The 27321-nt window shown below is 33.4% G+C and overlaps 2 protein-coding genes across 3 annotated transcripts; both read left to right on the top strand.

Annotated features, from left to right (window-relative positions):
* The first annotated feature begins 145 nt into the window (after positions 1 to 145).
* On the top strand, positions 146 to 18250 carry LOC100375158 (dual specificity protein phosphatase 10-like). 2 transcript variants are annotated; one of them, XM_085491005.1, is made up of 4 exons: positions 146 to 1038; positions 10934 to 11278; positions 14235 to 14358; positions 17898 to 18250. In XM_085491005.1, the coding sequence occupies exons 1-4, from the start codon at positions 216 to 218 to the stop codon at positions 18007 to 18009; spliced, it is 1404 nt and encodes a 467-aa protein (XP_085347131.1). In that variant the 5' UTR covers positions 146 to 215; the 3' UTR covers positions 18010 to 18250. The 2 variants fall into 2 exon arrangements, with proteins under 2 accessions (XP_085347131.1, XP_002731106.2); XM_002731060.3 differs by lacking the exon at positions 17898 to 18250 and having other exon boundaries at positions 14235 to 17138.
* Positions 18251 to 21635: 3385 nt separating this feature from the next.
* Positions 21636 to 25440, top strand: LOC100375012 (NADP-dependent oxidoreductase domain-containing protein 1-like). The gene is made up of 5 exons (XM_002731059.4): positions 21636 to 21852; positions 22616 to 22815; positions 23279 to 23620; positions 24822 to 25023; positions 25135 to 25440. The coding sequence occupies exons 1-5, from the start codon at positions 21659 to 21661 to the stop codon at positions 25295 to 25297; spliced, it is 1101 nt and encodes a 366-aa protein (XP_002731105.2). The 5' UTR covers positions 21636 to 21658; the 3' UTR covers positions 25298 to 25440.
* The last annotated feature ends 1881 nt before the right edge of the window (positions 25441 to 27321 follow it).

Genomic DNA, 27321 nt, shown 5'->3' on the forward strand with positions numbered 1-27321 from the left:
ATGGCAAATCCAGGCTAAATTTAGCCTTATAATGACATCATAGTTTGCCATAGAAGGAATGTAGTTTACCAAATAAGGAAAGCATGGTCTGCTACACTATTCTGCCGGGGACAACCCAAACACCATCTGTGTATTCCATTTTCTGCTCTTGTCCAAGAGGCTAGCTGCACATTCACCACTTATACAAGATTGTTTTGTACTGACAGATTATTTTAATGGTTATCAAAGGCTGCACGTCGGAGGAAGAGTCGTCTGTCGTATATTTTACTGATGGTACGACGTCAGATTTCAAGTTTAGTGTGTATGTTTGGCTTTTTCTAAGGGGTTGTATTTTTTCCGTTCAAGACCTTTTTAAAATCACTTTCTACGTCCACAAAGTTGTCATGCCAGAGGTGAAATGTGGTACTTCATGTGTCCCGAAGTTGGATAGAAAATCGCTAAGTTTGAAACTTCGCAGTAGCAGTTTGCCACCTCCGATTACACGCACGCCTCTGCCCGCCAACATAACGACAAACCGACGGAACCCGTCTGCTACTCCACCGCCCAGGATACCAACGTCTGCTTCAGCACCAACCGCGAATGAGCTACTTAACTCGAACAGAATACATACTTCTACGAAACGGGAACGACGGGTAAAATTCAGCAACTGTACTACATGTCAGACAAACAACAACGAGGGAGACGTAACAGAACTTACACCCCAAGAGCTGGCAAGGAAACTCATGGGTTCTCGCCGTGAGGTGGTTGTGGTTGACTGTCGACCGTTCACATCATACAACAAAAGCCACATATCAGACTCATTGAATATTAGTTGCTCGGATAGACTTAGTAAAAAGAGACTTCAACAGGGTAGGGTAACTTTATCAGATCTTGTTTCGTCGGCTGATGGGAAAATTGCATTTCAAAGACGTTTTAACAAGGAGGTTGTCATTTACGATGAGAATACGAATGATATTGACTGTGTAACTTCTATGAATCCACTAACATTAGTCCTGACTTCTCTCCGTGAAGAAGGAGTCACAGCTTCCTATTTGAAAGGTAAGTGAATTTTGAAAGTAAAAAGAAGTTCATGCACACATTTTAAGTGCTTTAATGATAGAACCACATACTAGTATGGTAGTTTTACTGTTCATAAGTATTTTTTCTGGAATATATCTTGGCTGTTTATACCTCCATGGCATGTGCGACTATTAAAAGCAGTTCCTATTTTGAAGCAGTAAACAATCACCTACGTCATGCATTCATTGTTGTTGTAAAACTACGAGTAAACAAATGAAGCCTCGGCTTTAACGTCAATGTCCAGTCATTATATGTGATGACGTGTAAATTCTTATATATACGGTATATATGTTACGTAAGTTTTAAAAATAATAAAATAAACATCATAAAGACGCTGTAAACAAAAACTTGGATTTCCTGGCAATGAGTATGACTATGATGACATAGTTGTATACCTTGTACAGTCATATCCGTTTATTCAGTTGACTGTGACTACATGTGCCTGTCAGTAATTAGTCATGGTCAAAAATGAAATAAAAACAAAACAAAAAACTTTTTTTTTACCCACAGAATCACTGTATAACTGAAGTGTTATAATGGGTAGTTAGTATGATGTATGTTGAGCACACACTGGGTTTTATAAACTCATGAATTTGTTTTATGGACATTTATGAATATTATAAAAAAAAATATCCTGAAAGAACCTCACACTGCATTCAACTTCCCAAAAGGATTGACTGTAGATACCATTTGTCTTTGCAGGGTTTCTTCAATCCTTGGCCGATTTACTGCCAAGAATGCAAAAACGATAGATCCCATAAAATTTGTATGAAAGTACCGCAATTCTTTCACTAAATAATTTTTTTAAATGTAAGTCGAGTAGTACCATTATAGTTTGGCACAGATCGTTAAATTGCGAAAGTATGCCAGTGTCACAGGAGAAGTTGAAGGTAAACTAAGTGCAGTGAAGTTCTATATGGGCAGTATTGGCTTGTGATTGGTTGAAGTTGTTTTCAATCACTATTGAAACATTTATAAATATTTTATATAAAATAAATTTAAATTTGGTATTTTTATTATTTATTATCATATTATTAACAAATGATAACTAAGTTATAAACAGAAAGACTTATATTTAGTGATGGTCCACTGAGATATACTATTGATTTTAAGATGAAATGTATTTGGTGAGAGTTTTATCATGAATTGTTGCCAGCACTTTCAATAATCAATCATGTATTCCAGTGTGTATAATTTACATAAATTTTTATGAGAATCTGGAGGTTATAACTGCTAAATGGAAATTGAATTTTTTGTATAGTACAGTCATATACTGTATGTATGGTGACTTTGTATGGTAGTCATATACTACGTATGGTGACTGTATGGTACAGTCATATACTATGTATGGTGACTTAGTATGGTACAGTCATATACTGTATGTATGGTGACTTTGTATGGTACAGTCATATACTGTATGTATGGTGAGTTTGTATGGTACAGTCATATACTATGTATGGTGACTTTGTATGGTACAGTCATATACTATGTATGGTGACTTTGTATGGTAGTCATATACTACGTATGGTGACTTTGTATGGTATAGTCATATACTATGTATGGTGACTTTGTATGGTACAGTCATATACTGTATGTATGGTGACTTTGTATGGTACAGTCATATACTACGTATGGTGACTTTGTATGGTATAGTCATATACTGTATGTATGGTGACTTTGTATGGTACAGTCATATACTACGTATGGTGACTTTGTATGGTATAGTCATATACTATGTATGGTGACTTTGTATGGTACAGTCATATACTGTATGTATGGTGACTTTGTGTGGTACAGTCATATACTATGTATGGTGACTTTGTATGGTATAGTCATATACTATGTATGGTGACTTTGTATGGTACAGTCATATACTACGTATGGTGACTTTGTATGGTACAGTCATATACTGTATTTTTGCCGACTTTGTATGGTACAGTCATATACTGTATGTATGGTGACTTTGTATGGTACAGTCATATACTATGTATGGTGACTTTGTATGGTACAGTCATATACTACGTATGGTGACTTTGTATGGTACAGTCATATACTACGTATGGTGACTTTGTATGGTACAGTCTGATACTACGTATGGCGACTTTGTATGGTACAGTCATATACTGTATGTTTGCAGACTTTGTATGGTACAGTCATATACTGTATGTATGGTGACTTTGTATGGTACAGTCATATACTACGTATGGTGACTTTGTATGGTATAGTCATATACTATGTATGGTGACTTTGTATGGTACAGTCATATACTACGTATGGTGACTTTGTATGGTACAGTCATATACTGTATGTTTGCCGACTTTGTATGGTACAGTCATATACTGTATGTATGCTGACTTTGTATGGTACAGTCATATACCATGTATGGTGACTTTGTATGGTACAGTCATATACTACGTATGGTGACTTTGTATGGTACAGTCATATACTACGTATGGTGATTTTGTATGGTACAGTCATATACTACGTATGGCGACTTTGTATGGTACAGTCATATACTGTATGTTTGCCGACTTTGTATGGTACAGTCATATACTGTATGTATGGTGACTTTGTATGGTACAGTCATATACTATGTATGGTGACTTTGTATGGTACAGTCATATACTGTATGTATGGTGACTTTGTATGGTACAGTCATATACTGTATGTATGGTGACTTTGTATGGTACAGTCATATACTGTATGTATGGTGACTTTGTATGGTACAGTCATATACTATGTATGGTGACTTTGTATGGTACAGTCATATACTATGTATGGTGACTTTGTATGGTACAGTCATATACTATGTATGGTGACTTTGTATGGTACAGTCATATACTGTATGTTTGCTGACTTTGTATGGTACAGTCATATACTGTATGTATGGTGACTTTGTATGGTACAGTCATATACTATGTATGGTGACTTTGTATGGTACAGTCATATACTATGTATGGTGACTTTGTATGGTACAGTCATATACTGTATGTATGGTGACTTTGTATGGTACAGTCATATACTATGTATGGTGACTTTGTATGGTACAGTCATATACTATGTATGGTGACTTTGTATGGTACAGTCATATACTATGTATGGTGACTTTGTATGGTACAGTCATATACTGTATGTTTGCCGACTTTGTATGGTACAGTCATATACTGTATGTATGGTGACTTTGTATGGTACAGTCATATACTATGTATGGTGACTTTGTATGGTACAGTCATATACTATGTATGGTGACTTTGTATGGTACAGTCATATACTATGTATGGTGACTTTGTATGGTACAGTCATATACTACGTGTGGCGACTTTGTATGGTACAGTCATATACTGTATGTATGGTGACTTTGTATGGTACAGTCATATACTACGTATGGTGACTTTGTATGGTACAGTCATATACTACGTATGGTGACTTTGTATGGTACAGTCATATACTATGTATGGTGACTTTGTATGGTACAGTCATATACTACGTATGGTGACTTTGTATGGTACAGTCATATACTATGTATGGTGACTTTGTATGGTACAGTCATATACTACGTATGGCGACTTTGTATGGTACAGTCATATACTACGTATGGTGACTTTGTACGGTACAGTCATATACTGTATGTATGGTGATTTTGTATGGTACAGTCATATACTATGTATGGTGACTTTGTATGGTACAGTCATATACTGTATGTATGGTGACTGTATGGTACAGTCATATACTACGTATGGTGACTTTGTATGGTACAGTCATATACTATGTATGGTGACTTTGTATGGTACAGTCATATACTACGTATGGTGACTTTGTATGGTATAGTCATATACTATGTATGGTGACTTTGTATGGTACAGTCATATACTACGTATGGTGACTTTGTATGGTACAGTCATATACTGTATGTTTGCCGACTTTGTATGGTAGTCATATACTGTATGTATGGTGACTTTGTATGGTACAGTCATATACTATGTATGGTGACTTTGTATGGTACAGTCATATACTATGTATGGTGACTTTGTATGGTACAGTCATATACTACGTATGGCGACTTTGTATGGTACAGTCATATACTGTATGTATGGTGACTTTGTATGGTACAGTCATATACTACGTATGGTGACTTTGTATGGTACAGTCATATACTATGTATGGTGACTTTGTATGGTACAGTCATATACTACGTATGGTGACTTTGTATGGTACAGTCATATACTATGTATGGTGACTTTGTATGGTACAGTCATATACGTGTACTACGTATGGCGACTTTGTATGGTACAGTCATATACTACGTATGGCGACTTTGTATGGTACAGTCATATACTGTATGTATGGTGATTTTGTATGGTACAGTCATATACTATGTATGGTGATTTTGTATGGTACAGTCATATACTATGTATGGTGACTTTGTATGGTACAGTCATATACTGTATGTTTGGCGACTTTGTTTAGGATGGTCTTGTACTACGTATGGTGACTGTATTGTAGTCATATACAATGTATGGTGACTTTGTATGGTACAGTCATATACTGTATGTTTGGCGACTTTGTATGGTACAGTCATATACTGTGTGTATGGCGACTTTGTATGGTACAGTCATATACTGTATGTTTGGCGACTTTGTATGGTACAGTCATATACTACGTATGGTGACTTTGTATGGTACAGTCATATACTATGTATGGTGACTTTGTATGGTACAGTCATATACTATGTATGGTGACTTTGTATGGTACAGTCATATACTATGTATGGTGACTTTGTATGGTATGGTCTTGTACAGTAAGTATATGATCCAAATTATCAGTAGCCAAGTTCTAACTATTTTCGCTTGAAGACATATGTATTGTATAACAAGACTAATTTATAGTTAAGTAACTCTTACTCATTCTCCGGGTGGTTGGTAATGGTTACAGCAAAAATAATGATATATACATACATGAGTTCATACCATAAAGTGCTTAATTTCACTGCTAGCAACTTTCATGATTTGATGATTTTATGGTTTTCGTTATGACAAAATTTCACAAAAGTAACTGGAACTGCTGCAAAATTTGTTTCTCTTGAAATTATAATAGTTTCTTTTGTTAGCTCCATGTTTACAGTAAGTACTACTTTGGAACAAAGATTAAGAAAAATAAAAACATATAAGTATACTGTTTACCTTTACATGCAGTATTAGGATTCTGTGGGGTCACTTCCTTGGCAAAAACAAATAGAGCTTTAGGATGAACAATGTATTGATTGCGTGCCACTAGAGAATGAAATTCATCTTCAATTTGACCTTGCATTGTCACTTGTCTTAAACAATTAAGATTTAGTTTTTTGAAGTATAGCTGTAATAAACAGCTATTGTCAAGCTCTGTTTTTCATCACTTATATCATTGACCCACAAACCCCCAGAAGAGCAGCATCCTTTCTTAGATTTTCATCATGAGCATTCATGATATTTACTCTGTACATTAACAGGCATCAGATTACACTGTTCAACACCTATGAATTGCTTCCTAACACTGTCATATTCATAGGCAGTCTTTATCTATTTGTGAAAAGTCAATTGTCAAAATATGCATAAATTTACATTGAAAAAATGGCCACTATAATGTACAGACATTTACACCATCAAAAACACAGGTAACAAAACTGTGATATCGCATATGGTTGTTGAATCGAAAACGATCAAAATTATAGTGATGTTATTCAATAAAGAAATGTTCACTAAGAAAGACGAGATATCTGACATACTGTAAAATACATTGAAATATCTGAATGCCATTTTAGCGAATTTGACTTTGCATGAATTAACAGCATCTTAATTTAGCTAATGTGCCAACAATCTTATTGTGAGAATATACTTTAGTTTAAATTAGCTACATCTTGAATTAGCAAAATTATAGATTAGCTAAATTAGCTAAAATGACATGCTAGCTAAAAAGGAAACAAATAATGAGCACTGCACATGTTTGATCAGTCATGCTGACAGTATATGTGTGACAGCTTTCGTTGAAACCAAAAATATTGTTTTCATATAAGCAGAAGCATTTACTTCTGACGACATCATTTACATAGTTCAAACTAATAAGAAAGACAAAAAAAGTGATCAGCAAAAATAAAAGGTTCATCCAAGTGTTTGTAGGTCCATGCTTGTATGAATCTGAAAGTGGATAATTATAAATTGTGTGCATTCCAGTATTGATATGTATAATGCATGAATAACTGATGTCCATCAATATCATATTACAAGGTCATAGAGAGTCTTTTGATGTGTTGGTTTTATTTCATTATCACATAGTTGGTTCAATGAAAAGATGACAAGACTGTGCAAGAAGAAACCATGCTTATAGAACGTTAAAGAATCTTGAATGTGGAATCTGTGATCTTATAACCTAGGAACCTTTGCTGTAGGACAGTTGCATTGCGTTCAGTGGGTAGACCATTGGAATGTAAATATTTGTTATACCTGCATGATATGATCTAAAGTCGCTTCTTATTTTTCATATATTTGAGAGTGAGGAGTCTTGTGATTGTAACGTGACAATTCAGGGTGGTATATTATCACTTCCCACTATATGCACCTTTATTTATAGATAACCCATGCATAGTATGTACTACCAAGTAAACACAATCACTGTGCTGCCTGCTATCATATTATGGACATTTTTGTTTAATTCAGTGCTGCACCTACCCACAGTCCCTCTATAGACTAGAGGAACTGTGACCTACCCCTTATCATAATTTGGTCAAATCATACTAGACCTCACCATACTATTATGTGGTCTAGGCTCAGATTGACCAGATAGATTCAATTTCATACAAATATGCCAAAAGTAGCAGATATTTCAACTAAAAAACTCAATAAAAACTCATCCTGCCATCTTATTTGATCAGCGGATTCTTTATAGCCAAAGTTATCTTTTATGCCAAAATAAATTTCATTTGAGAAAAAGCTGCAGTGATGTATTCATTCCTTGAACAGGGTGATGCAGTGTTTGTACCTCAAAGTTCTGAAGAGCAGTTTCAGGTGTGCTATGCACAAATTTTGTGATTCTTCTTTTGTGTCATAATTAGCTGAATTTTCACATTATAGCAATGTAAAACACAACATTCTTATGAAATATGAGTTGAAATTTAATAAATATATACATTGACTAGGTGATAGCAAATTTATTTTCAGTGTGCACAGTTGAAAGGTTTTAAAAAGCCTGCGAAACAGTTCTCTTCTTTCTCAGTGTAAGTGTATATTATTGCAGTGGTATGAGTATCCTTATGTACTTTTGTTTAATGTTATGGTAATATCATAATACATTAGGGACATAAAATTACCATAAATTGTAATTAATATTAAACTAGTGGTCCCAATAGATAGACAAGTTTATTTGCTTGCAGTTAAAGATAACCAATTTTGATAAATGAGAAGGTGTTTGTTATGTGGATATTTGATGTACATTTGTACAATTAATTAATTTAGTCGGAATCTTTGTTTACTAGAAATATAGATTGTTGTATGTAGTTTATATTCACTAAATCCTGATGAATTCAATTACATACATATCATAGTGAAAATTATAGTCAATGTTCTTTTCGTTCTAATTTACCCCTTGGAAAATAGCAAAAAAACTAACTGTAAGTTAAAATAAGAAATTCACACAATAATTAATGATATTAATGTCTATACAGTGTATATGTCATCAACAATTTGAGATGGATTCAGATCATGACTAGATACTAATACAAGAGGATTATTTAAATCACAAACAGCTTGCATGTTCTAAAGAAACAAAATAGAAACTGCATGTGATACCATTCAGTATTAGAATGACAGAATGTGATATGGCTACTATGTATACCGACTGTTACTGTAAATATTTTGCACAGATGGTATAAAGGGCATGGTACTGACACTATCCCATATCCCATGTCAATATTCTAAACATTCCATATCTTAGCTACTTTATCTACAGTATATGTATAAATATATTCTGTAAAATACTTTATTTTCGCTTGGAATTAATTTTCACTGAGGTAATGATTCAGTGAAAATAAAATCCAGAAAATATACCTTTTTTCCTATATTTTACATTCAACTCGCCAAAAATTAATGTGAATATAAATTCCATACAAAACACCCAGAAAGTTTTTGCAGCGAAAATTAATTCCAGCTAAAATAAAGTATTTCACAGTATTAGACAAGATAAATAACACTATCAACATCCGAATTGTTCTCACTGTACCTGTTCCAACTTATGTACTCTCAATAAAATAAATTAGTTTGACTGCACAGTAAATTTAAGTAATTTAAGTGCTTTATAGTTTCTGTTTCCTCACACCAAAGCTGATCACTCATACATGTAGCTATAATCTGTATGTAATCATTTAATAGTTAGTATTCTGTGCGCAGATTACATTATATAGTGTACTGGAGTATTTTATGTCTTTGCATAAACAAGAACAATTATTTTGAAGGGCAGAATAATCAAAATCGTGCTGACTCTCTGATAGTATTAATCTTAGTATGTTAGGCATCTAAGTATATAATGTCAAACAGGCTATTTCATATGCAGCAGCTGAAAATGTCACTTGGTGCCATAGTTATAATGTAAAATACATAAAGCAATAGTGTATCTTATTGAAGTTTATATTGTATGTCTGTAGCTCAGTGTTGAAAGTTATCAGGTGAAATGTTGCATGAAATTCTAACTGAATGAATGTTTTAAGAATACAACTGATATTATTAGTCCCTGGACACATTATAACTTACCTGCCTTTAAATTAGACATTGAATTACTTGCACTCAGAGGCATCCTTTTTTTTTCTAAATAAAATAATTGCTTTAATTATGAAATACGTATGTATCTGTCCTGTATGTGTGTGTGTAAAAATAATTCCATCAAATTGTCATTCATATAAAAAAAGCCTATTAAAATCACGTGTCGAGAATTCTAATATTTCATATGAAATATTTAATATTGAATTCTATTTTTGCCAAAGGAGTTTTTTATGATAATAATTGGACGAGAAGTTATGTGTTCAGGCAGACATCTACAATTGGAAATTGAGTTTGTTGATAGTTACACGTACCATATTTGCTCTGTCACAAGAGTCTCTCTTTATTTATTGTATACTGGATTATAACAAACATGACTTATTTTGTGCAATAGAACAAACATGGTAATTGGGTTTTGTAATTTACAATTTTTGATTTTATTGAAAAAGATGAAAATAATATCATATCAATTATATTATTATATATACACATTATATTGAATTGGTATTGAATTTGTTGTTGTTTCATCTATTCAATTAAAATATATTGTTCTAGACTTACTTCCCATCCTCCTGTGATTATAGTTGATGTTATTGAGTTTACTGGCAAATAAAAACTGTTTTAGGAGAGCTAAAATTAACAGTCTTGCAATCAAGATGAAATGTGTCCTGAAGGCAAAATAGGTTACATTGCAATAACCAATTTGTAGACAAACATGTGACATGTCTTTGTGAATTATGGCTCATTATCATGTTGTTAGTGCCAAAATGTTGAAAACTGCTACGGGCGTGGATAATTTCATGCTGTGAATGTGTTGTTATTTTGTGTCTATTACAGCAAGAACCGTACTGGTAATTACCTCTAAAGTACCTGGGCTCCTAGGCTGACATATTGCATTTTCAGGTTATAGTGAAGTAAGTCCCTTGGTACCCCAGGAACAGCATACTGCTTTAATGTGTCTGGAGTTTCTAATCCGTGATAACAGACCACAATTCCTATTTGATATGTCATTTATTGTAGGCCCGAGATCAATTAAAATGCTTCAGTTCTGATGAAATTTAACGTAACTCATCACATTCTCGTTTTATTCACAGGAGGATTTCAAGCTTTTTTTCAACAGTATCAGAACCTGTGTGCTAATTCTCTAAGAAGTGATCAACAAGCAGAGATAACTGACTTTACCAGTCGCAGTCACAGAAATGTCTTCAAACATCCACCAACACCAGTCTTACCTTTTCTTTACGTCGGAGGAGAGAGTGACGCATCAGATCATGAACTTTTAAAGAGATTGAAAATTTCTTATATTCTCAACATGACTTCCCACATTCCACTACACTTTGAATCGGTTACAAGTAAAATCAAGTATAAAAGATTACCAGCAAGTGACAATTGTCAACAGAATCTTAGACAGTATTTTGAAGAGGCATTTGAATTCATTGGTAAGTATTTTCAGGCAACAATCCTGATTAATTTTTTATAATCCCATGAATTTCTACCTCACACAAATGACTTTGTTTGGACTTTTGCCCTTAGTTTTAGAATAGCTTTTCATTAATTATAACGGCTGGTGCTCAGCCATTTTGAAATGTCAGTAAAATGTCATGTAGACAGACAAATGTTAATATAATCAAATATGTGATATTTTATACCCCCTATCTCATTCCCTCTAGTATGTCAGTTAGACTATAGACTCAGTTCAAGACCCACCACCAAATAATTAATCTGAAGATGACAAAATTCATCACACAGAACAAATGCATAATTGCTTAATTTTGACAAAATTTATCACACAGAGAAAAAAAACCACTTAATTTTTGCTATAAAGTAATAAAAAAGTCTGTGAATAATGCAAACCAAAATCTTATTGCAACATTACATAGGCACATTGGGCAATTTGTATCAAATTTGTACCAATTTAACAAATTAAAGAAACTATGTTCTGACTTGACTGTATTGCATTAGAAAAATATTGACATATAACTGATGAATTTTAATAAAGGTGTATCAATGAAGTTCTATTACATATTATTTATAATTTCAAGTGCTTGAGAAACACTTAAAACAGAAATCTGCCCTTTGTGTTATAAATAATAAAATATGGATTCTCCTGAGTTTTTGGATATACTATACTGTACAATGAATGTAGGAGATGATGTGTTCATGGATATGTAGGGTGACAAAAACTGTCATGCTGAGGTTGCTTTAGTGCAGTTGGCCAATTACTGAGATAAGAGAGATCAGGAAGCTAAATTGATGATTGATAGATTCAAAGCTATTGACATACCAATTTGCTATGTTTTTTTTATCCATTTTGCTTGATTGTCACATTTGTGATCACACAAGGGAAGCAATCAAGCATAAACAGTGGTATTTCTTATCTAGTTAAATTATTATTTTCAGAACTTTATTATAATGGTATTCTCATATGACTGATAATTCAGTGATTTGCCATGTCTAGTTTTACTGTTTGTTTAGTCACAAATATGACCTATTAAATGTATCACAGTGCTTTGTTTTGATAAAAATCGATAAAATTAAGTACGATCTGTTAAAGAAAAACAAAACATTACAACGATCACAGTGTATGATTAAATTGATTATACTAAAGTTATTATTCAATTTCTATAAAGACAACTTGGTAGATTATTTACAAGAGCTGCTGTTCTACTTCTTAAGGCAATGTAGTTTTCTGTCAGTTTAATCTGGGATGCTGGGTAATATCTTGCACCTATTAGCCAAGTATAACTCATTAAAGGTATGGTCTAAGCACTTATGTGAATTGCATAGAGATAAGAATCCAGCTACGTGTGTCCTCATTTTGCCCTAAGCTGCCATATGAAAGTCTTATTCATAGTGCCTAGGATAATTGATGAGTATTATAGTAACGTATGCTGCATTGTGATATAGAGTATTTAAAGTTCAAACTTATGTACGGTTAGCACAGTGCAAAAATGTATAAATTCTATAATTTTTTGCTGAGAGCTTTTGTTAAAACTAAATTCCATGAAAGTCACTCGATGTGAAATCTTGACTGTTGGGAAATCTTCACTGCTTCAATATTTCATGTTTTTCCTTGACTTATGAAATTCTAACTTGTCCATTGATAAAGCAGTTTTCACAAGAAATGTTATTATAAATTATTAAAGATTTGACAATGAACATGTGTAGTTTTTTAGTTTTCTTTAAAGTTGTAAGTTCTAAATGTATTTTAAGAAAATGTATTTTGAGAAAACTTGTTTAAAAAGTGTATTATGAGTAGGCACTAGATAAATAGACTGTGTTGTATTGAGATTACTTCTATGAGATACTGTATCTGGCCCATCAATTAGCAAGGGACTACTATATATGTGAATATCTTGTTATCATGTTGATAAAACAGTGCCGGTTATAGATAGTCATCTTGTTCCACCCCAATAAATGGAATAAATGTTTTATTAGATATGCAGTCTATGTTCTGTAAGTCGTGCAAGAATTACCAGTATGATGCAAGAAAGTGGTTAAACAGTGACATATTTTATATTCTTTGTGTGAACTACTGGAGCCAGTTATATTTTGAGAAGATAATATTAGTAGTACTGTCGGAGTGCTTAATGGACCTAATAAACGAATAATTGGAAGAAGTAAATACAAATAAATATACAAATAAACAGTATCTGTATTACATTTCTTGTGATGCCTTTTTTGTGTACTTCCTTATTCATTTTTAATTAAAAACAAGACATAATACAGCTTTAAAATTATAATTACCGGTATTTATTTACACTTGCTCTGACAATCAATGTAAGTATTTTCTTTCAATGGTAAGACTATTTTATTACAACCCAAATACTGGACTTCCAGTACGTATAATTTCTACTATGCCTAATACTATAACTTTTTAGAAATTAACTGAAATCTAAATTTAGACAAGAAAGCTGCAAAGTAAATCCCTGTGGATTTGCTGTACTTGTTGTATTAGTTGTATACACTGATTGGAATTGTGTTTGAATGACATTTTTATGAAAAGAAGGGCAGTACCAATCATACTGCTGTGATTCACACATGAAATTTACTATCTACTATTTACTATAAAGTGCATGGCAGAGAGACGAGCAATAGATTTTTTTTACTGTGTCTATTTTTTACGTAATAAAGAAAAAAATCTTATTTATTATTCTTCACATATGCACTTATAACACTGTTCCATGTAAATTGGTCGTGAAAAGAACATTGATTCAAGGCAATGGAGGCAATCTAATAAAACTGGAGAAAACATGGTTTAATTTATTCTGCCATTTTAACTCCATTATGTGCTGTAAACTCAACTTCAATATTGAAAATTGTGACACATTCATGCATGAATATTTCTTGATTTATTGACAAACGCTTCCTGTTTCTCTCTGTTTTATATTGCAGACGATGCAAGGTATAGTGGCTCCAGCATTCTTGTGCACTGCCAAGCTGGGATTTCACGTTCTGCAACGATAACCATAGCATACATCATGAAGCATACTAAAATGACCATGACAGATGTGTACAAGTATGTCAAGCATAAGAGACCAATCATTTCACCAAACTTAAATTTCATGGGACAACTGATAGAATTTGAAAATGCTCTCAATGAGGGAGTGTCACCTAGGATACTGTATCCACGACTACGAGGAATTGAAACTACTGTCTAGGATAAAATCTGACAATGGTAATTTAATTTGATCGAGGGAGAAGGAATGAAAAATGACAAGTCTAATCTGAACCAAAGTAAATATAAACAGTGCCTAAGAAAGGCACTCGTGGTTGGATGAGAAACTCCCAACGCGTCATCATAAATGAATCTTTTAAAGCATTACTTTACCTTCATACAGACACTGTGTCTCCCTTAGTATGCAACTTAAATCCATTTTATCAACTCTAGTTCTAGAGTAAATATCACAACTGTCTACACCTTGACAACAGCTACTGAAAATAAACCAAAGAATATTTTATAAGAAAATGAGAAATGATATGTTATTTCATTTAAACAGTTAAAATTAGGGACCATCCATTTTTGAACATGGTGGGTATCAAATAAATAAAATTGTATAGGTTTAGGCAAGAAGTCCTGGCACAATATGATTTTACTATCAAACTCTGTTCACGTTTATACATCTTTCAAATTATGAGTTTAATTACTGTTCCCTTTTTTATTAAGGATAGGCATTTTATTTTTGGCTGTTAGCCATGGCACAGTACCACACATATTGGCACTTCATATTAATATAGATCTTTGACTATGATGTAATCAAGTAACACATTATCTCTGATTAAAACACCTTGACACGCTGTACATGCATCATGTTAGTGTGTTGAAATAACAGTATGTAAAACTCAGGTCACAGTTAGTGTCAGCTGATGTTCCTCTTTCATTCTTTTAGTTTTCATACACAGCTCTTATATTAATTAATTTCTGCCTGGAGATTGATTCAGTGTTGTAGCTTGTGTTTTAATTACCATAAATTGTTGTTCAGCAGATTCACTGCCAGTTCAGTAAAAGAAATTTCAGTATTTTTTTCAAAATGTGTTATCAAACTTTGACTAAGCTGGGTTACTTACCTGCAGACTTATTTTGTAACATGACAACTAAATCACTCACAGTGTAAATTTTGTAGGGTGCTAGTCCTTGTGCAGTATGCACTCCAATTTCATGTAAATAAACAAACTCTATTTTACATGTGCAGCTTTATATTATGACTTTAGTGATAATATTCATATTAAGTTCATCAAACCGCTGCCCCTGGGGGACATATCGAACACGATGCGTCACGATGACAACTAGATAACCTAAAGATCTTAATAAAGATTGTACACTATTCTTTTTTTTTTAAATTTGTCAAAATAATGTTTAATATATTTTTTATGGAGTTTATTTGTTGTTTTTGTATGTTCATGTGTTATAATTTATTACTTTATTGTGGTAATTATTCAGAGCTTCCAAGTTGAGCACAAAGATGGTTTAAAGCTTTAAACGCGTACAGAAGCATTTCAAGCCTGCAGATATCATTAGTTGATGCGATCGATAGCAGCAGTAGATCAAATGCCAAAAGCTACTGTTCACCTTATTGATCATGGGACACGTACACAAGCTATCATTCAAAAATGACATCTCTACTGCTTACAGCAACTGCCAGCGCTAATGTGTGAATACAGTACATTAACATATCACTCAGACTAGTGAATATTTTAATAATCAATTTTGTATTCATAATACAGTCTATCTGTTGAGGTTGTCTTTTATTTTCTCATTATGGATATAGTTCATTTTGTTTTGAAGGGTACAACATAGTTGTGCGGGAACAATAGACATATCTTCAGTGCATGTTATTTTATGGAACAAACCATTTGACTCGTGGTAGGTTCTCGTGTATTGCTGAGGGGCAATGTACATATGCTTTATCTGTATGACAACTCCTTTAAAATGCTTTACTGATAGCTCAACATTGTTATCAAAATAATATTTACATATAAGATAAACAAAGGTCTGTTATTATATAATTTTAGACTTTAATTTTATTAAAACAAATTCTAAGATATCCACTGAAGAGTAGAATATGGTTATGCAAATGAAATCACTGCTTCATTGGTTTTCATCTTTTTTAGTAGATGCAATTTTCAGCTTAGTGGTTATAGTGTACTTAATAAATTCACATGATATCCACTATAACTGCAGACATGTCAGATAGTTATGTAATGATCACAAAGAGTTATTACCAATAGTTTATAAGCTGTCTGTTTCACTGAATAAAATACATTTTAAATAATATTATCGTCTATTTCTATGTCAGAGGAGGTTTAGTTTATTCCATCAATAGAAAGGGTTGTAATCAGATCCATATACAGTAATGAGAATAAGTCTGTATTCGCACTCTGAATTGTTACACTGTTATTAAACATTTTTACATTATATATTTCATATACAATATTTTACAATATTGGCAGATGTATTATAACTCCGTTGGTGGACTTACTTTGTCTTTAATGTCCAGTTACATCACATCAACACTACTTTACAATGATGAGTCATCATAATAATCAAATCTGTTTCCATGGAGAAATTTAAATTTTCTTGAATACAGATTCGTTCGATTTGTGTTCACTTTAAATGTCAGTTGTATCACTCATATATGATATGATATTGTTTCGGTAGATTATTTGTGATTAATTTGTTGTGTGCAAATTGAATTTCTAAATGTTGAATATGTTTATTTCTCGTGTCTCTGAAGCATAAAAGTCAATCAGCTATTATGATTTTACAATAAAAGTCAATGACATGTGATTTTAGTTTTATATTAAGCTGTCATTTATCTCTGAAACAAGCATAGAAGAAAGTGTTGTTTTTCACTATAGAAATATTGTTAAAATTCGCTGTAGAATCTCACACATTTCCAACATGGAACCCAGTTTATAATACTCTCTTCAGTTTGGTAATTAAAATACTGTTTTTATTGTCAACAATTATCTACATTAATGCTATTCAATAATGTGAGCATGGATCTACTTTATTAGGTCATCTAATCTATTTGTTTAAACATATCCAGTTAAAAATAACCGTGGTTCTAAAATAGATAAAAGTGAAATTGTAGACATTTAATGGCAACAAATATATTTGATATTTGTTGTTCATTCTAGGAGGTGATGAGGTTACATTATAACAGCATGTGACTACATTGTTTGGTGTACAACTATGTGTTGGGGGGGGGGGGGTAAATACATTGAATGCTTCTGTCACATAATAACCAGTGCAGACATAACAGTGCTTCTACCTTCCTGCAAATGTCTACTGGTACATAAACATCTCAATAAGGGCGAATATTGCACTCTGTTGCATTATTTGACATAAAGACTTTTGTCTCAGAATTGTGTTAATTGCCCAAACTTGAGGTTATTTCTAGCACAAAATATATAAATTTAGGGTCAGTTGCAGTGTGGATGTTTTTTTATGTTTATTGGACGCACATATTTGGGAGTCTTCTATAACATTTTCATGTCGCATATTATGAAGTGACAATCTGGTATTCCATCACGGTAAATTGTTTTTTTTTTCAGGAATGTCAGTCACCTGATTTTCTCAAATCTTGCGAGCCTTCTCAATGTTTCTAAATGGTTCAGCCCTCACTGTGCAATGAGCACGGATACGTCACGACTATGGTTAACTTGACAAGAATCCAGTCATGGAATTTGGGCAATTCATTATCTACATTTACATTATCCCCCATTCGGCGAAGCGCTTGCTCATCAACCAGGCATCTTACCGGGTAAATTAGAACGGCTGACGTCACTGCGCGAGCTTTTGCAATGTATAACTACGGATTGTTCTTGTAAATATTGAGACTTATAAATAATTTATAACGTGCATGCATTAACTGACTTCAGTTTATTAAAGTCAATTCGTATCACGAAATGAAGTGCACGACGTGTATTTACTGTTTCTGCACGTGTGCGTAAGATAATACCTGGTGCGTGTGCAATAACCTCAAATGTGTTGGGTTTGAGGTCATACATACGGAGCGACATCCGCAAAAGCTCAATTTTCGCCAAGGCTACTGTGATACAAAAAAGGCTCTAAATTTAATCTGAAAAAATGTAGAATACTCGAGTTGTGATTACACCACGTACTATGGTAATAACAGATTTACGAACTGGTTTACTCATAGTCTGAAGATTAGAGCAAAAATTCACAAAGTATAGCTACCATATATTTATATGTAAATAATTGTTGGAAAGAACGCGCTTAACTGCATCATTCAACACAGTGGGAATAAACTGACGTAATATTGCTTGACTTCTGAGTGATATAATATCATCTTTAGATTTATGAATTCGAGACTATCTCTTAGTCGCCTCTCAAACTGTTTAACGTTCAAACGGAATAAATATGCATATACTTTATCGTTCTAATTCATGTTACGATATTATATTTTTTGTAATAATCAAGGGGACTGGATATTATGCTCATTTTATAGCCTGTAATGTTCTTCACAGCGTCGTTTTTGAATACAAGTACTTGCCAACTATAGGTTGTATGTGATATATAGATCATATAAAATGATCATAGATAATATTTTGGTTCGTTAGCTTCAAGTTCTGCATCAAATAGACACCACTAAATTCATTCGAGACATCTAGAAGATCGCGTTTGCCATCAAAAAGACCGTGACCGTATCCGGACATGAAACCGTATCTGCATCCGTACAGGTGAAATCTCGTACATTATTCAACATGATCGCGAATTTATTCGTATTCGCACTTATGGAATCTTAGCTTTAGTCCTAAAAATGAATTACCGATCAATTATGGTGATTTTTCAGTAATGTTTCCAGCATTTCCAAGCAATCACCAAATAATTACATCCAATATATAAATACAGATTTAAAACGTTGAAAACATGTCACTATTGGCATTACATTCGTTTAAGCTAATTTATGCACAACATTAATCACCATGGAGCAGTTGTCACGTTCTCAATTTATTCAGAGGCAACCAGTTTCGAGAAAATGCCATGAGTTCAGACGTGTCTCCATACGGGCGGACGGTCCCAACGTAAAACCGCGCCCTCTATCGGTACCTAACGCACAGTTACTTCAACCATGGAGGAACCATGCTTCAACGTTTCACAGCACTTGTGTAACAGACGGTTTAAAAAACTGAACACATAACAACACGTGCTGAGTTACGTCAGAAAAAGTATCGCTCTACCTCGAACATTATCACAAGAACTATATATAGCATCAGAGGTACATTACTTGGGGTTTGCAACTACGGTGACATGATACCAAGATCCCGTTCCAATCTCGCTCTCGCATAAGCGTTCCAACTTAGAAAAATTCGAATGCGCATGCCCGAGGTAACTAGGTTACTGGGATGTCCAGGTGGATCAAAATAGCTGCTCACGATATGACGGATTACGATAACTATATTTTCTGTACATTTTTTATGTATTACATTTTTTCACTATGAATGTGGTAATACATGTGGTATATTGTTTTATTACAAACCGTCTTTGTCATGTCAGAAGGTCGTAGCATCAGTCTCGCTATCTACGAGATGAGACTTGAATGGGATCTTGACATGATGTCACCATACAGTACTATGCGCGTTGCAAACCCCAAGTAATGTACCTCTGATAGCATCTATACATAGAATATAGTAAAATCTCTCAAAAACCCAGGGGTCAAAAAACATTGTCTTTTTTGATGAGCGACTATAGATCGAAACGTTTTAGCGGCTTATGACTCATTCACGTCATAGTGATTCATAGATTCAGAACAAGTAGTCACAATCTAGCCATTGAAAAAGGCAGACATACCAATCCAAAAACCCCATTAGAAAATGGAATTTGAAAACAATGCCCATTACAGAAAGTTGAAGACGAATCACACTTTCTTTAATTTGCCCACGATATCAAACAGATGGAAATGATTTTATTTCCAATATTTTATTTCCCAAAGAAATCATTACCAACCTGCAAAAATTCACATATTTAATGAAAAGTAATGACAGAAATATAATAAAACTTTTAGGGGAATTTTTACATAAATCATTTATTTTAAGAAATGAGCTTTCTTTGGATATAATACCTTGACTCTTTTTTTCTTTTCTTTTCTTTCTTACGTTATCATACTTTTGTACTTCTAAGGATGCAATAAAGTTATTATTATTAGTTGTGCTTTGACTCTAGAGGGCGCGATTTATAGAAATGCTGTATTCGTATTCAGCCTTCTGTGACTGGCCGAGAAGCACTATATTTTAAGCGCCCTTAGAATTATCGTTTCCTATTTCAGCTGTACAACAAATCAACAAAAATAAAACTTGAATGATCCAGTATAACAAATGAACACTTTCTGTATCACATTATTTGGGTAGTTGTAGTGATAATGCATTCATCTCGTATCTAGACTATGATGTGGCACATCAGGCTGGAATACAGCAATGACGCTCATACAATTCAAACTACATGTATATAACAAGTGTGTCTACAATAATTGACGAATCATAACAACAAGTTGAAAATGCAACCTATATGTCTCTAATAATTCTCATATATCATCAGTAAATAAACAATTAGAAAATATATTTAATAGCCACTGAAAAAAAATCCAACTTATCACAGTATGATAACCGTAACAATTCAACATAACTTACTTCACTTAGGAAAAATAAACCAAATGAAAAACACGTTGAATTACGCGATCGACTAAGTAGATTTGGTAATCACTATTTAAAAATAGAAACCGGTAGGCAGTACTAAACTAAATAATCTCCTGAAGGCAAATTGTGTGAATTATGCAATGAAAGAGAAATGCTAGATGGGATCATGGAGGTACCTCCATGATGGGATGCACTTTATTATATTTTGCCTAGTTTACAATGAACATAGAATTTAAAAATACTTTTGAATATTTCATGTGTGCAGACACAATGATAGTCCCACTAGCAAGTACTCGACTACATGAAACACCCTCCCACTAAGTAATTCCTATTTTATTGTCACTGCGTTCAGAGTATCCCTGTATTTTAGTGAATTTGTCTAAAATTATGCTAGTAATTTTCCCCAGCAACTGTAACGGTGTATTTTAACTATATATTTTTTTAGCGTTGTAGTTTTAGTGACCTTACTTATTGTACTTCCAAGTCAGTGTTGTGTCAATGAACATTATAATTAACAATTGTAGACAACTACAACTTAAAACACCCAGCTGGAATCGGGACAGTACGTAGAACTCGTATGTGATTTCGCGTACTGGGTTAAAGAGTATTTATATAATATCGACTTGCTTAGGGAGACCTTAGAAACCTGTCCTGTAAAGATGGCGTCGATCGCGATGGACGCCAACGACAACAGTGTTGGCGATATTACGCACGATCTTGCGTCATTGCAATTTGAAAATGCCTTGACAGAAGAAGAAAAGAAGTACTTATTACTACGCAAGAGAACACATGCAATTACAGTATCTTTTTGCGCACAGGCTGCATATTTTGTCACTATTTTAAACGAATGCAGGTAAGTAAGTTTACCAATTACATGTGCATGTAGTACCATGTTCAGTTCATAGGGGCTTGACGATCGTGTGGTTGGTTGCTGAAGTCAATACATAAACGTATATCTGGCGGAATGAATTAAACAGTTTAGTAATGTAATACAAGCCTATATCATTAAATTTATTCATCCACGCTCCGAAACCCCCAAATCACTAAATAATACTTGTTTCTGGCCGGTCAGCCTGCTGATTCTAATGCAACCATGGAGCTGAGCTCCATGATGCAACTTAGCTGGCAATGTTTTGGTGTACAACACAATAGGGCGATGACAGTGTACAGTGACAGTGTTTATAATAGCAAATTAAACTAAAACAGTTACTGTACATGGATAGCCGGAACGTTTGCCAATATTTGCACTCACTGATAATCATTGAAAATTGTATTTGTACATATTTGACACAATTCACATTAATTCAAACAATCAAATATTTCCCATCATTGGCTCAGGACCCTGATGCTGCAAGTTGAATAATCTACAACTATAATGATTGTAAAGTGTCAAAATTACATATGAATGTTAACAATGAATGTTTACTTGCGCTTTGAAAATTTTAGATCACCTGATTTTTATATTTGCTTGTTCACAGAGTGGAGTGGTTGGTCTAAACATGGATGTGATCCTCACCTTGTTTAAAGTGGCTGGTCTAAATAATTATGTGTTTCTTATCCACCATTCAATCAACACATCCTATAGTTATGCTGTTTGATTCACTTCATTTCAACAGGCAAGAAATAGTTGAACTTCATAACCCTAAGATGATAAAATCATCCAAATTTCTTCAAGACTCTCAAGATAAGAATCCAGTACAAGTAGGCATTCTTGGTTGTGGACGTCTAGGAACTCATCTTGCTAACACTTTACTTACATATGCAGACGTTGCACCAAATGAACTAAGAATTTCAACCAGAAGACCAGAAACTCTAGGTTTGTTGTATTTTTACTTGAAGTGTATGTATTAGCATATAACAACTATTAAAGGCCAAACAACTAGAATTCTTAGTGCAATCTGCATCAGATTATTGCAGCCGTTTATCAGCAAAACTTTGTACTAAGGCAAAAAAAGAAATTGTACATTAAAAAAAATGGGGAAAAAAAGATGTGACACTGCATCAATCTTTAACCAGAGACAATTCTGTCTTCTACTCGTTTTTCTAACAATTGAAAAGAATTCAGCAACAAGCCTATTGTCACGAAACTGTGTTTTGATAGATTTGCAGATTGTCAGCTGATAATTTTGAAATTCAAACTGTGAAAGCACCTGTAAAAGGGTGGGATGGCTTCATTTTGTGGGAGATGCATACAGTGTCACCTTCAAATGTATTTATTACTTACATGTACCTTTTGATGTATATTGCATTGTATCTCGAAATATCTATCTTTTCATCAGGTGATCTTCAAGAACGAGGAGTACAGTGTTTTCATAATAATGCTCTCCTGGCTTCCTCTGTACATGTCTTATTTATCTGTGTGTTACCATCTCAGCTATCAACAGTAGCAGCAGAAATACGCACTAAGATATCCAGTCATTGTACAGTGTATAGTTTTGTAAGCGCTGTGCCAATTACTCGACTCAAACAGATTCTAAGAGCTACACATATCATAAAACCTGAGATAATATGGAGTTTGGATAACATTGATAAACCTTGGAATAACTCTTTAAGTATCAGTACAACATTAGAAGACCCTATCAGTGTAGATGTCACATGTCCACTTAGTTTTAACAAATCAGGTACGTTGAATTTTATTTTTGTTGAAACCTGAATTGGACTCAACTACATGTACTTATGAATGATTTATGTTTTCAGTCAATGGCTTCAGCATTTAATATTCAGATAAATAATATTATTATATGCCTACCTCTGTAACCTATGGCACGAAGTGGCGCTACAATAATTCTATTCATTTTATTGAACTTTGTTTGACCTTGATTAATTCAAACGCAAAGCAAATAATAGCAGATCCTATATGCCGAAGCATACCATGTACAAGAACCTAATATTTTGTGAATAACTTCATTATTATACATTATTATTTAAAGATGCTGGAAAGAAAATGTCAACTGAAATATTACTTTCAGAACTAGGTTGCCACTAGACGCTGTCAGTGATGTATTCAAAATTTGCACACTCAAACGCAAATTCTGAGTGCGCATTTCTTACTCAATTGGACCAAAACATAATATGCATTCATAACAGCTGTAAAAAATGTCTAGTAAATATATTAGTGTGGTCATGTTACGAATATCTTCAAGAAGTATAATAACATGTACTAACAACCAAAAGATGTAATCAACTTTAAATATCAGCGGCCAGGATTCTTTCGCCTTAACGGAACTCATTGCCGGCATTTCCTCATATATAAATAAGTGAAATTATTCAAAAGCACTACAACAGCAGGATAAAGTTCTGGGGGTCGTTAATCCTAACCATCATGTCCTAGTATATTGACTGCGATTGAAACAGCAGACTACAAGCTATGTGGGGGATGTCAAAGCCGAAGCAACGTTCTGAATGTTATGCAAATGAGTGTTGTCACTGTACAAACTCAACTGTAGACTTCTCTTTCGATTATTTAAATGGTTTTTGTCCACAAAAGTGTCTCACGTCTTGGGAATATCTTCTGTGTACGATGCACTGGCAATCACTCAGTCATGTAGTAATTTCTGGTATTTTGTGAATAACCACATAATATTAGTTTTATCAGTCTATTCAACATTCAGTGTATATGTATGTGTGAAAAATTTTATGTAGATTTCAAGTTATCCTTATCTACATTAATTGTGGTACTCTCATGGTGCATTTCACTTACATGTATTATACGGACAATAGAAAAATGAACTCCCTTCTTAGAAAGACAAAGCATTATTAACATAACAGTACAAAAGATACCAACATTCTCACCACCTGTATCACAATTAATATCATTTACAGATGCTGTAATATCAACCAAGGAGAAATTAGCTGAGATGATTATCTATTCATTTGTTAACATGTGTACACAGCTAGGACTTAACAGAAGTCAGACTCTCTGCATCGTCAATAGCGTTATACTTGGACTGCCTAGTGGAAGGGAACATGTTACGCATTTTAAAATTCAACATTTTACAAGAAAACTTTCAGAAACAGACTCACAGTAAGTGTAACTTTGTCACTTTTCCCTCATACTAAAGTTTTACACTGTTAAGTGTTATACATCAGAGTGTATTCAACTACAAAATTAACTCTTTTCTTTACATTTCTATAGACCATTTCCTAAGTTTGATATGACAACTGTCGCTGCCAATGAAACACCACTCACTAAAGTTATAATGAAAAATGAAGAAATAAGGAAACTATTCATTAAGAAGTATAAAACTATATTTGACAAATTCTATTACTGGAAAGGAATAAAACAAGTCAAGAATTGATGTCATATTGCTCGGCATAACAGCTCCTATTTGAAAACAAGCTTTGTTGGGTCTACTTACATAATGCAACATTGTCTTTATCTCATTAATACATTTTACAAACCTGTATATTATGTATATTAAACATTTTCTTATTAAATACATACACATGTACAGTATTGTTTATTTTTTTATAAGAATAGTTAAGGATGAGTCAGGCTCATCAAGAGGCTCATATGTTCAAGGTGGACATGTATTAGCATAAGCATAAGCCTTAGTTTTCAAAAATGTAGTTCCTGGCATATTGTTTAATTATCTTGAGTTTACAACAACAAAAATCATAAGAATCATGTTTATCTAAATATTTTTATCCGTGATCCCTATTTTTTTTTTATATGACCTTGTATAACAATATATATCAGCAATTTCTGCTGGGAAAACTACTAGGATCACCTTTATAATATCCCTCCCGGTGTTCTTGTAACACTGCTGTGTTACAATGGGCAACCAATACATATTATCACATGAACATATCATTCATAGTAGCTACGTTTAGTGCAGAATAACAAACGTGGTGATTTACTGATAAACGTCATCAGGCTGTGTGTGCTTAAACAGTACATTGAGAAAACCAAATCATGCAATGTTACCATTTTTAATGTACAATATGAGAATATCAGACGCGATAACAACAATTACCTCATAGTGTAATGACAATCATTCATAATAATGAAGATGAAAAAAAATAGCCCCAGGAAGGGTAATATCTCCACTGATTTTGAAAACCAATGGCTGTCGTAACTGCAAATGTCCATCTCCTGATGCACAAATATATCACACCATGGAACTATAAACCCCGGGTTTATAGTTCCATGATCACACCTAATTTAGTGTGGGATTACGATAATAAATGAAGTTTCTATCTTGTTTGACACTCATTCACGTGATAAAAAAGTCATTACATGATATCACCTATTTGTAAAGCTTGTTGATACTCATGGCATCATGGGCTGTACTTGTCAACAAAGTCAACGACGCAGAGCCTTTCTTATTACTGATTGTCCGTCGTCCAGTGTATGTAGTCTGTCGTCAACTTTTAAGCTCTGTTGTCGACTTAAGTCTGATTGCTTTGATATTATACATATAGGTACTACAAGTAGACCTCGCTCAGATTTCTTCATTTCGTTATGACATCTTCAATTCTCTGATTTTGATGAATATTTTTGTAATTTTTGGTAAAAAGTGATATTTTTGAATTCTTGCTTTGATATTATACATATTGCTAACAGCGGAGCTATCTCAGCGGAGAGACTGCTTGTTTAATATTAATTTCAAAGCAATTGGTATGTGTATGATTTCACTCATTTAAACAGACGTATAACAATAATAAAATCTATTGTCCTACAAATTTGATCACAATTTTAATTAAACATTTTTTATAATATTATTTACAGGTTATCAGGTCTGTATTAAATTTGGAATGTATACAACAACGTATTCAATATCTAACATTATTGAGTTAATAAATTCTGAGTTAATGAAATATCCAAAGTTCAAGAACAGTGGTAAAGAGTATGATTTCCATTCAAAATGTCTACACCACCATTGTCTAACTAGAATATTTATATACAACGCATACATGAAGATCCACTGTGTAATTTATTATTACTAGCATGGTTTATTTATCTTGCAACAGGGAAATGCAAAGGATTATGGCATTATGCAGACTGATTATTAAAACATAGAATAAAACCATGTGATTAAAATCACCATCAATAAAAAAAGTTTATGTATGACATGCTAAGGGAGTCAATCATATGACGTTGCTGTGTTGTTGTTTTTCTAGTGTATGTTTGTTTTTTCTAGTGTATGTTTTTTGTCATGACAACCATGCTTTATTGTACGTTGATCTATGTCCATTTTTAAGATACTTCAAAAAAGACTATTATTATTACTAATACACCGTTCACACTAACGGCGAATGCCGCGCTTTAAATCGGCGAGCAAAGCGCCGTCATTTTTGTTTACTTTTCCAAAAATATCAC

Source organism: Saccoglossus kowalevskii, chromosome 2 (assembly GCF_978046115.1).
Source record: "Saccoglossus kowalevskii chromosome 2, keSacKowa6.1, whole genome shotgun sequence".
NCBI lineage: Eukaryota > Metazoa > Hemichordata > Enteropneusta > Harrimaniidae > Saccoglossus > Saccoglossus kowalevskii.